Source organism: Neohortaea acidophila, assembly GCF_010093505.1.
Source record: "Neohortaea acidophila strain CBS 113389 unplaced genomic scaffold BDY17scaffold_6, whole genome shotgun sequence".
In the NCBI taxonomy this organism is placed as follows: Eukaryota; Fungi; Ascomycota; class Dothideomycetes; order Mycosphaerellales; family Teratosphaeriaceae; genus Neohortaea; species Neohortaea acidophila.
Window position 1 is genome coordinate 333940 of NW_022985515.1, and position 11252 is coordinate 345191.

The window sequence follows — 11252 nt, forward strand, 5'->3', positions numbered from 1 at the left end:
CTATTGTTGCTGTATAGCAGTCTTGGAATGTCGAGCATTTTGTTCCGCGCCGCCGGCTGCTAGTGCATTCATGTTGCCCTCACCGGCGCCTGTCACAGCCTGGATTAGCGAACAGACTCGAAACTGCGCATCGATCTTCACCAATGCAATACCTTTGACTTTCGCCCGACCCTCGCGGTGCTCCGTTGAACTTCCATCCGCTGCTGTTTCTTTTTGGCTCTTGCCAGAGAAAGCTCCAGCGATTGCCCCGAAGATGTTGAGATTGATGCCGGCCTATTGACTCTCAGTCAACAACTCGTCGCAATTTCAGGTGATGTAGTGAGGTTCTTCTTACACTAGCATTGGCACTCGCGCTGGCTTCTTTAGTCTCCGTCACAGCCTGCTGCTGCTGAGCGGGCTCCGCGACTTCGTTGGATGATTTGGCTACGGCTGATGACATGTTGGGCACCTTGAAAACGCACAATACTCAATTCTGAGAAAAGTTATCGAAAGACAGACTACTCTATCGAAATGGCACTCATTTCTGCGAGACTGGAATGCCCACACCATTTCCTTGGACAAACTGGAGTGCGCGTGGTGGGGAAAACAGGTTTGAAGCTGCGGCAGCCTTGATTGCGTCACAAGCCCACCACGCCCTCGCAGCCCTGCCAGCCAAGGCTGAAGACCTTTAACCTTGAATCCATGTGTGGTCATCCGATACGATCAGATGCGATGATGATTCAGATGCAGCGATCTTGATCGCATCAGCAAATGTCAGAAAGCTTAACAGTGTGGCATTGCTTACCAGAAGCAGGGCAGTTGTCGCCATGACTCGTGCTGGCTCCGTCAACAGGTTACAACTTGCGACTCCCTCGGGGCGTTTGCTGGTTCATGTCTGGTCGTAAAATCGTAATGCATGTTCTCCACCTTCGTCACGTCCGTCCGATCTCCGCATCCAATTGCTCAACGGCAATTCGCCACTGCTCGTCCACGAACACCGCATAAGCAAGAAGGTCGTTGTACTCCAAAGCTGGAGAACGGCTGCTCGTGGGCATTTGCACCAACATTCCAGCGCTGTTGACCACAACATCAATTCTTCCATGATCGGAGAGCACGTCGGCGAAGACCTTCTCCAGCGCTCCGGCGGTGGTCAAGTCGCCGCTGTGGATGGTGATTTTGGCGCTCGGCTGGGCTTCGTGGATGCTATCGCGGAGGCTTGTTGTGTGCTCGTTGCTTTGCGATGGATTGCTGTATAAGGCTATGTCGGCGCCGTCTTTTGCCAGGTCTTTGGCGCGACCTGTATGGGTAGAGGTGGTCAATGTTTCTGAAGACGGCCATTCTTGTTTCAGGATGGTGCACGCACTCGCGACTGCTACATCTCCTTCGGCCATCACGAATGCGACGGTGCCGCGCAGTGACATGATAGAAAGCAAGTCCCGGAGCTCGTGGTTAACAAAGCGACTTGATGGGATAACGAGACAGGACCACAGGCAGAGGTCTTCAGAACATAACGGCTCTCCAAAACATCCTTAGGCTTACATGTAAGTGCATTGCATCGAAAGCCAAGGCTGGAAATGAGATGGGACTAGCCCCACTTGTAGACGATCGAGACACGCCGCCAGCCATTACAACGAATGATCACAGTGCGAATCGTGGTACTGACGGGGCAGAAGCGAGTAACTGCCTTCGCTTTGGTGAGCGGAGACTCCATCGGGGGTGGTTGAAAACCGACGCCGCGGACAAATCCGACATCCCACATTGAGTCGCGATGCGGGAATTCGGTCGGATATAGGCAATGCTCACCCTGAAAGAGCGGAGAAGGTTTGCTCATCCCCATCCCGCCGTTCAGACCGTGGATTGCACAGGACGGGAGAGCCGGGGTTGTCGCGTGGGATCGTACAGGTTGGGGTATCACAGGTACACAGCGGGGCAATGCAGCCCCCATCAAGATTCTGTAGATGCCTGGCCGTGCATCCCTCCAGTCTCGTGAACTTCTTGCAAATGCACGTACGACTTCGGACATGGAGGAATTGAAAGGAAAGGAGCGTGGGGTGAACAGCCGAAGCAGGGAAAGCATTTGGGGCATGTCGAAGCGAGGGACAGTTCTGAACTAGCCCGTTCCGGCAGCCTCCTACCTATTGCAGACAAAGCCAAGCAAGAGTCAACATTTCTGCTCTCCCATCACCACCGGCTCGTGCATTTAACTTGTTCCACGGCATCGCCAGCGTCCACTCGCGCTCGCGCGGCTTTGTTCGGGCGAGGATTGGCTGGGCGGGGCGAGCGTGTGCTTTTGCACGACCCGGCACGGCGGGAGAAGGGGTTTCGAAGGGGTTTCATGCTTGAACCGATCTACATCACCCTCTGGTGCGGAATGGCTTGTTCCCGTGTGAGCATGCGTCATTTGGGTAGTGTCGGGCACGTGCTGGCACACGAGCTTAGTTGCACGGTTGCATCGCCGACGGATTCCGGCGACATACGTTTCGGCGATCGATGTTCGGCGATAGATGCTCAGCGACGCTCGGGGAGACTTGGTGTTTGAGATTTCCTTTCTTCCTCTCGTTACACTTGTGCTTTTGCACTGCTGTGCTCGCTACCGTGACAAATTCGATGCCGAGCCTCATGAGGCGGTGATGCCTAGGGACTTAATCTCAAGACCGAGACGGCCGATGCGCGCAGAGCGAGAGAGCTTACGCTTCGTGTGAAGTTTGATCGACCTGCGATCGTTAAGTTACCTTAAAAAGCTCCACCGCCGATCATTCAGCTCTTCCGATTTTCGCCTTGATTCAGCGTCTCTGCTACTCTTCTACAACAACGCCGTTCTGCTAATGGCCGCATCGCACTACTGCATCGTCAACCCGTCACAAGCCACGCTCATCGACCTGCTAGCACTGAAAGCGCGCGCGCTCTCAGAGATCAATACGGCGCTGACGAACCACCAAGGAACCATCACGGACGCCATGGTCGGCGCGGTGGCCAAGATGGCGGCGTACGAGGCGATTTTCGGGGACTCGGAGGTATTCGCGGCGCATATGAAGGGGCTGCAGATGATGCTGAAATTACGTGGAGGATTGGGGACGTTGGGGCTTGATGGGCTGCTGGAGCGGATGGTGGTGTGGATTGATTTGAACGCTGCGCATTTGACGGGTAGGGAGGTGGCTCTAGGAGGCGATGCGTTCCCTACCCGGGTCAGATTTGCGGCGCCGGATCCGTTTCATTTTGCGGGCATTTCGTGATGATGCTGGATGTTTGCATCAGATGGTGGTGGGGGCCAGGTGTAAGCGGCATAGACGAAAACGGGGGAAGGCGGGAGCGGAAAGGATGGATGGGCCGAATGACGAATGGGACGAGACATGAGTGACGACGGATATGAGTTTGATGCATTAGCTTGGGAGAGATGGGACGGCATGGCATGACATGGGATGGCATAGCATAGCATACCGTCACATGACATTAGATAGCGTAGCACAATTGCAGGCTTTGACTTGAATTCGAGCTGCTGACAGCAATATGACCATGATCCAGGAGATGGCAAGCAGCATTCCAAAGGACTGAAGCAAAAGGAGAATATGGGTTTATGGACGAACATATCGGAGATACATGCTGGCAGACGGCATGCATTCCTTCTCGGCATATTCCCATCACGGAGATGCTGCTTCTCCGGAGCTCCTCGGCACAATGTTTGCAGACGGTCAGACGTCAACATGCATTCCATAGCTAGCAGCAGATACGGGAGGGGGTGATGTAGACGAGGGGCGGAGAGAAAGCCACGACATGCACACACCCCACGCACCTGCCAAAAGAAACCATGACTTCCTACTCGGGCCAAGATCCGCAAGGCAGTCGCGACCAAAGACTGCTGCATACAGTCATGAAAGTAGGGCGAGACGTTCTCCTCGCTCGCCTATTCCCGCCTTTCTAGTCGACGCGAAATACTCTACATTCATCAATCGGACGACCTGTCAAATGTCCGAGATTAGCGGCCCCCCTCACACTCGTTTTCTGGTTCTCGTGCCGCTTTGGCGAGGCCGCGTAAACGCTAACCAAGCTTCGTGTTCTCCGCAGAACAGCTCTGTACCAGCAAAAAGTTTTGGAAGGATGGCATGGGTGGGTGGGTGGGTGTTCGGGTGGGTGTGGCGCCGGTTCATTCCATCTTCCGCCATAACCGCAACACCTCGTAGACGTTTCTTTGTTTCGGGTGATGTGATGCATCTTTACTATACCCCCTCCCCTCACCCCGCCCTGCACTGCTCTGACGCAGTATTTCCACCGCCTGAGTCGAGGATGTGATCCGATCAACCCGTCGACGACATCGTCCCCACTCCGAATAGAAACTACGAGCACCATGGCCGGTGGAGGAGGCAGTGGTGGCGGCGCGCGATACCTCGAACTGCCCTTCCTCGGCGCGGCCATCGGCAAGAAAAAGAGGCGCACCTCGGCCTCGGAGCAACCGCACGATGCGCAAGGCAATGCGCTGCCCAAGAAGAAGCGGTCCTTCAAACCGCGAGGCCAATACAAGAAGAATGGCGCAAAGGGGAGTCGGAGTAATGGGCACACGAGCAATCTCGATCTCGAACTCACCAAGACGGCGGCGGATGTGGCGCAGATGAGCGAGGAGGATATTATTATGGACTACAATGCGCCTATTCATATGTGTATGTTGGCTACGGGAGGAACGAAGAAGTATTGAAGGCATATGGCTTATACTCGCTATTCGCAGGGGTTGTGGCGACGCTCTTTCCTCTCATTGCTGGTAGGTGGTGAAGAGCACGTCAGCTGAGTTGTGCGGAGATGCTGACCATTCACAAAGGTACTTTTGGCCCCATTGCGTCCATGTTCAATGTGTGCGCCATTGCGACGGATTGGAGGATAGTGGTCAATCCTGAATCCGGTGAGTGCCAATCGTTCATCTCCGCAAATGCCATCCTGACTCACATGGGTAGTACGTTCTCTATCATCTGTTCAACGCTGCAGTTTCATCCTAACCAATACCAGCTCGAGGCCGGCGGACGCTACATCAAAGATCCGCCTTGGGTGAACGCCGTGAATGTGGTATCGCTAGCAATCGCCCTGGTCGCCAACCTATTCCTCCTCGGCCAAATGACCAGCCGCATTCGATACAACATCTCCGGCCCCATCACCATCATCGGCTTCTTTGTCTCCGGCTTCGTCGACGTCGTCCTCGTCGCCGTCGCCTCCCACGTCCTGCCGCTGGACATTAGCAAGCAAGAAGTCTACTCACAAGCCTTCTACTATGCCTGCTTCTCTGGCGGCATCTACGTCGTGCTGGCCATCATGCTCAGCATGACCGCCTGGGGCATCTGGTTTGGCCATTACAGCGAGGAGTTCAAACTCAGCCTGTCCCAGCGCTCGCTTATGCTGCAGACCATGCTGTTCCTCACTTATGTGCTAGCGGCCGGTGCGGTGTATAGCGACATTGAGGGCTGGGATTACCTCGACTCCACCTACTGGGTCGTTGTCACCGTCTTCACCATCGGTTTCGGAGACTACGCGCCCTCCACCCATCTAGGAAGAAGTCTCTTCTTTCCCTTTGCTACCGGAGGCATCATCTTTGTCGGTGTGATTATCGCCAACATCCGGACGGTGATACTGGAGAGCGCGTCGGTCAAAGTATCTACGCGCTTGGTAGAGAAGGCAAGAACTAAAGTACTCCAGAACGGAGAGCCGGCCAAGGGCATCTTCAAGGTGCACACTCTGCTCGGCACACGGACTCACGACATCAATGCCGACTACGAGCTGGCTCGCCGCCGGAAAGAGTTCAACCTCATGCGGGCCATCCAGCGACAAGCGCACGTGCAGAACCGCCTGATCTCCCTGGGCTTCGCCATGACGGCCTTTTTGATCCTGTGGTTCATCGGCGGCGTGGTGTTCTGGCAGGCCGAGATTCTGAGCGTGGGCGGAGAGCAGTGGACTTACTTCGACTCGATATACTTTACATTCGTTGCCCAGCTGACGATTGGATATGGCGATTTCGCTCCGTGAGTATTGTCCGGACTGCTCAGATACATTGGCTAACACCCACATCCAGACAAACCAACTCCGCCAAACCCGCCTTTGTCTTCTGGGCTCTCATCTCCCTCCCGACGCTCACCGTGCTGATAGGCTCCGTGGGCGACGCCGTCTCCTCCGTAGTAAACTGGTACACCACCTGGGTCGGCGAGCACGCCACCGCACTCTACGACATCTTCGTCGCCCTCTACCAACCGCATAACCGCGCGCGCGACAAAATCCGCGACCTCATCAAAAACCCCAACAAGAACAAAGACGAAGACGACAGGGCCGCCGACCACGGGATCCACGATGTCGGCGACGTGGAGAACGCGTGCGTCCTCCCGCCCGACTTCGACGCCCAGCCCTTCTCCTCCTGGCAAATCGACACGCTCGAGCACAAGTACCGGCCGTACATTGCGATCAAAGCAATGCAGAAAATCGTCGACTCGCTCGACGATGACCCGCCGAAAAAGTACACCTACAAGGAGTGGACTTGGCTGCTGAAGCTGATTGGCGAGGACGAGACGACGGAGGAGGGCCACCGGCACGTCGGCCGGCCGCTGCCGGAGGGAATGGAGGTCGCAGAGCCGGTGCGGGAGAATGCGAGGCAAATGTGGAGTTGGCTGGGGCAGGAGTCGCCGCTGATGAGTCTGGCGCATGGCTCGGAGGCGAAGTGGATGATTCGCAAGTTGATGGAGATGTTGGAGCGGGATTTGAAGGAGCGGGCGGACGTGCGGACGGAGATGGAGCTGGGGTACGAGGCGAGAGAGAAGGTGGACGATGCGATTGAGAAGGATGAGCCGCCGTCGGAGCCCGGGGATAACTGATTGATTGGGTCGATGGTGAGTGCTGTTTTGCTTTACGGAGTTTGGGGGCTGGGGAACACGTCGTCAAGCTAGCGAGGAGTCTGGCTTGCTCTTTGGATGGGCAATTACTTTGGAGACATGTGCAATTAGGTTGGTGGGGGAGTATGCGGTTGCTTTCTGGTTTCGTGGATGTGTATAGTACTCGAGAGGAGGGGGTTTTGGATGGGATGAAGGGATGATTATGGCCGATCGGAGTTTCGATGTATTGCTAGATTACCCTGTCCATTTTTACTCTCCATCTTCTTGACCATGAGAAGGGATGTTCTTGTTATCATGGTGCACTTCTCGGATCGTTCTCTTCCTACCATGCAGGACTCTGTTCCCCAGCTTGAGAGGTTTAGGATTATGTAAGCCGCAGAGCCGCCTGGCGTGTGGGGCTGGAGTGAACCGAGAATAAGCGAAACACGAGACGGCCGACATTTCACGACACCTCCGCAGGAATCTTTTCTGCATTCTCAGTCTCAGAGGATGGAATAGGCTGCGGCTGCCACAGATTCACACACAATGGCATCGAGAAGAGTCGTGCAGGCCTTGCGAGGCGCATTGGCCACGCCGCCGCTGCGACTCTCCGCCGCGAGATCGAGAGTGTGCTTCCAATGCCAGCAGCGATGGAGCTCCGTGTCGCAGCGACAAGGCTCCGACCGGTGAGTGCACACATCCCTCTTCCAGCTCGTCAAGAGCACTGCTAACGACAATCCCCAGCGTCAACTTCCCCGGCGCCGTTAACTCCTCCTTCACCACCGACCTCAACTTCCAACGAGCCACCGAGGCCGATGCCATGCCCACCTACCGCTACCTCGACCAGGAAGGCCAGGTGATTGACAAGGCGCGCGGCGAGCCCGACGTCACCGACGACGAGCTGCTCGGCTACTACAAGACCATGGTGACGGTCAGCATCCTCGACCTCATCATGTTCGACGCGCAGCGCCAGGGCAAGGTCAGCTTCTACATGGTCAGCCAGGGCGAGGAGGGCATTGGCGTGGGGAGCAGCAGTGCGCTGCGCAACGACGATCCGCTCTTTCTGCAGTACCGAGAGCATGGCGTGTTCTTCCAGCGTGGGACTACGCTTGACGACTTTATTGCTCAGTGCTTCTCTACCAAGGACGATACGGGTCGTGGCAGGAGCATGCCGGTGCATTACGGCTCGAAGAAGCACCACGTTCACACGATTTCCAGCTGTCTGGCCACGCAGCTCCCGCAAGCCAGCGGCGCCGCGTATGCCCGCAAAATCGAAAACGCCCGCAACCCGAACAAGGACGAGCACCGCGTGGTAGCATGCTACTTCGGCGAGGGCGCAGCCAGCGAAGGCGACTTCCACGCCGCCCTCAACATCGCCGCCACCCGCAGCTGCCCCGTCGTCTTCATTTGCCGCAACAACGGCTATGCCATCTCCACCTCCACCCTCGAGCAGTACAAGGGCGACGGCATCGCCTCCCGCGGCGTCGGGTACGGCGTCGACACCATCCGCGTCGACGGCAACGACATCCTCGCCGTGCGCGAAGTGACCAAAGCCGCGCGCGCCCTCGCCTTATCGGACGGCGGCCGCCCGGTCCTCATCGAAGCCATGTCCTACCGCGTCTCGCACCACAGCACGTCCGACGACTCCTTTGCGTACCGCGCGAAGGTGGAGGTCGAGGACTGGAAGCGGCGCGACAACCCCATCACGCGCCTGCGCAAGTACATGGAGAACAAGGGGATTTGGGACGAGGAGAAGGAGAAGCAGCTGCGGTCGGATGCGCGCAAGCAGGTGCTTGACGCTTACCGGAAGGCGGAGAAGGAGAAGTGGCCGCCGCTTGCGAACATGTTGGAGGATGTGTACGCGGAGGTGACGGAGGAGCAGAAGGAGCAGTTGGTCATGGTGAAGGAGATGGTGGAGAAGTATCCCGAGGAGTACGATTTGGATATCTACGAAGGCGGACTGGACGCTTTGAAGAGCACTGTAGAGGCGCAGCGATGATGATAGCCGGCGTTTAGATTCCTTCTTCCGTGAACAAAGACCACGCATTTCTACCTCACAACAACTCCTCCAAATCCAACCCCTGCACCGACCCCAAAAACTCCCTCCCCTCACTCGTCCCATGCTCCTCCCGCTGCCTTAACAACGCATCAACATCCACGCCCCCACCAGTAAGATACTTCTCACTAACCCCCACATTCACCCTCTGCTTCAACAACCCGTTCAACTCTGCCCGCAAAGAAGCAACCTCCGCCTTACTCAACCCGCTCGCCTCGCGCTCCTTCTTCTTCCTCCCAGCCCCACGCCCCCGCTTCCCCTTCCCCTCTTCCGCCGCAAACGATTCGGAATCGTAATCCACGCCCAACTCCTTCGCCGCAGCGCGCATAAACTCATCCTCTTTATTTGACTTCTCCTTCGCAATCTGCGTGTCGGCCAACTGCTTCGCGAGCGCGGCGCGCGGACGCAGACGCGACACGATTTTGCGGTTCAAGTCGAGGGTGCGGATGAAATTTTTCGTCTTTGCGCTGCTGTTCGTTGCGGAATGGCTGGTGTGGACTTTGGCTATTAGTCTGCGCACTCCGGCTACTTCTTCCGGGGCGCAGATGAGGATACTCGAGCCTTGCTGGCCTGCGCGTGCTGTGCGGCCGGAGCGGTGCACGTACGTGTCTGCTGCGCGGGGGAGGTGGTAGTGCAGGACTGTCTGGACATTGGGGATGTCGAGACCGCGAGCGGCGACGTCGGTGGCAACGAGGATGGAGCAAGAGGGTTGATTGCCGCTGGTGGTGGTGAAGCGCTCGACGGAGCGCAGGCGGGCTTTTTGCGCCATGCCGGAGTGCAGGGCTAGGGCGGGGAGGTTGAGGTTTTGGAGGAAAGGGGTCAGGCGCTTGACGGCGCTGATGGAGTTTGCAAAGACGAGTGTTTTGGCGCCGCTAGTTTTGGAGTGGGAGAGGAGGAGGAGCAGGGTGTAGAGGTAGATGTCTTTGTCCGTGCCTGCGGGGCATTCCACCAGGGATTCTTTCAGGCCGGTCACGAGGGGGTTGATGGGGTTGACGTCGATGAATTTCGGCGTTTCTTCTCGGAAGTTGAGCCGGGAGAGGAGGTATTCCATTGATTCCTGGTTGCTGAGTAGATTCTGGGCATCGCCTTTGGTCGACTTGGTGGCAAGCTTCCGTTGCAGTCCCTTGTCGAAGGTCGCAGAGAAGATGAGGGTTTGTCGAGGTGACTTGTTGGTGTCATACATTTTCGCTTCGTCCTCGTCCTCGTCCTGGCGATCTAACGCATTCAAGATCTCCTCAAGCTCCTTGAAGTTTCCTTGGCTCAGCAGTCGATCTGCTTCATCAATGACTAGAAACTCGATCTTCTTGAGCGATTCAATGATTCCCTGTCCGACCGAGGCAATTTCCCACAACCTGCCCGGCGTTCCGATGATAATATCGGCGCCCTTGAGCAAGCGCTGCTGCTTCTGAAGGGACAGGCCTCCAGTAATAGTCGCTATTGATGGGCCTTCAAAGGCACCTCCATTGCACAAAGCCGTGAGATGCTTATCTAGCTGGTGTGCCAATTCACGGGTCGGCGAGAGGATGAGCGCCAGCGGGGTCTTCTCCTTGCGCTGCCCAGCCGAGTTGCGAAGTTCCAAGAACCGCTCAAGAATCGGAATGCCGAATGCAAGCGTCTTGCCTGAGCCGGTGGAAGCTTTGCCGATGACATCATGCCCAGCTAGGATCTCAGGAATCGCGTCCCGTTGGATGGGAGTGGGTTGGGTGAAGTTCAGCTTGGACAGTGCGGTGAGGGTGTCGGGCACAAGGTTGAGCGACTGCCATGCAGTCATGTCTGATTCTCCTTTTTGGTTGTCGTCCGGAGTCTCGCTGGATAGGCTTTCAAATGCTCCACGATACGACAGCGACTCGTTCGCGGGATCAGGCTGTCGCTTTTGCGACTTTTGCGACTTCTTCGGCTGTGGGGGCGCCTGAGAAGGGGCTTCGCCATCGCCATCGTCATCACCAAAGCCAGACCATTCGTCTCCGTCAGGTTCCTCGTCTGCGACACCATTTGCTTGATTGGAGTGTTTCCCAGCATCGGAAGTCGACATGAAGGAAATTTTGCCATCCTCCTTCACAACCTCCACATCCTCAATTTCCTCTAGCCCAAAGAAGCCTTCGTAATCCTCGAGATGGTCCGGCATCGAGACCGTCTTCCAGGGGAGATGCTCCAGGTGGACCCGGCTTTTCTGTTGCTTTCCAGGCTTCCCAGCTGCTGTCTGAGGCGCCTTTCCCTCTTCTTCGCTCACTTTGAGCCGTTTCCGCGCCTTCATGGCTGCCACCTTTGGCGGCAACCGGCGCTTCCCTCCACCAGTGGAGTCCGACGTAGCCATTTCGTCGGAAAGCCAAGATGAAGATCCGTTTAACAAAACTAACGGGCACAGCTCTTCGTCTACACTTTTT

At 56.5% G+C, this 11252-nt stretch overlaps 7 protein-coding genes across 7 annotated transcripts; 3 read left to right on the top strand and 4 right to left on the bottom strand.

Moving 5' to 3' along the window:
- Positions 1-439, bottom strand: BDY17DRAFT_324667 (uncharacterized protein; the record flags this gene model as incomplete). The annotated part of the gene is made up of 3 exons (XM_033737242.1): positions 1-89; positions 153-273; positions 335-439. 3 exons carry the CDS (start codon positions 437-439, stop codon positions 1-3), a joined length of 315 nt encoding a protein of 104 aa, XP_033588950.1.
- Positions 440-503: 64 nt separating this feature from the next.
- BDY17DRAFT_298406 (uncharacterized protein) lies at positions 504-1512 on the bottom strand. Its single transcript, XM_033733736.1, has 3 exons — positions 1343-1512; positions 785-1276; positions 504-733 (listed from the first exon to the last, which is right to left on the bottom strand). The coding sequence occupies exons 1-2, from the start codon at positions 1398-1400 to the stop codon at positions 912-914; spliced, it is 423 nt and encodes a 140-aa protein (XP_033588951.1). The 5' UTR covers positions 1401-1512; the 3' UTR covers positions 504-733; positions 785-911.
- On the bottom strand, positions 1483-2274 carry BDY17DRAFT_158951 (uncharacterized protein). The gene has a single exon (XM_033729694.1). It carries the CDS (start codon positions 2063-2065, stop codon positions 1565-1567), a length of 501 nt encoding a protein of 166 aa, XP_033588952.1. The 5' UTR covers positions 2066-2274; the 3' UTR covers positions 1483-1564.
- A 530-nt stretch (positions 2275-2804) lies between these two features.
- On the top strand, positions 2805-3212 carry BDY17DRAFT_324669 (uncharacterized protein; the record flags this gene model as incomplete). The annotated part of the gene is made up of 1 exon (XM_033737243.1): positions 2805-3212. One exon carries the CDS (start codon positions 2805-2807, stop codon positions 3210-3212), a length of 408 nt encoding a protein of 135 aa, XP_033588953.1.
- Positions 3213-4107: 895 nt separating this feature from the next.
- BDY17DRAFT_298410 (uncharacterized protein) lies at positions 4108-7131 on the top strand. Its single transcript, XM_033733737.1, has 5 exons — positions 4108-4631; positions 4697-4729; positions 4787-4866; positions 4972-5975; positions 6026-7131. Exons 1-5 carry the CDS (start codon positions 4322-4324, stop codon positions 6813-6815), a joined length of 2217 nt encoding a protein of 738 aa, XP_033588954.1. The 5' UTR covers positions 4108-4321; the 3' UTR covers positions 6816-7131.
- A 45-nt stretch (positions 7132-7176) lies between these two features.
- Positions 7177-9105, top strand: BDY17DRAFT_298412 (thiamine diphosphate-binding protein). Its single transcript, XM_033733738.1, has 2 exons — positions 7177-7498; positions 7557-9105. The coding sequence occupies exons 1-2, from the start codon at positions 7359-7361 to the stop codon at positions 8809-8811; spliced, it is 1395 nt and encodes a 464-aa protein (XP_033588955.1). The 5' UTR covers positions 7177-7358; the 3' UTR covers positions 8812-9105.
- On the bottom strand, positions 8867-11122 carry BDY17DRAFT_324672 (P-loop containing nucleoside triphosphate hydrolase protein; the record flags this gene model as incomplete). Its single annotated transcript, XM_033737244.1, has 1 exon — positions 8867-11122. The coding sequence occupies one exon, from the start codon at positions 11120-11122 to the stop codon at positions 8867-8869; it is 2256 nt and encodes a 751-aa protein (XP_033588956.1).
- Positions 11123-11252: the final 130 nt, after the last annotated feature.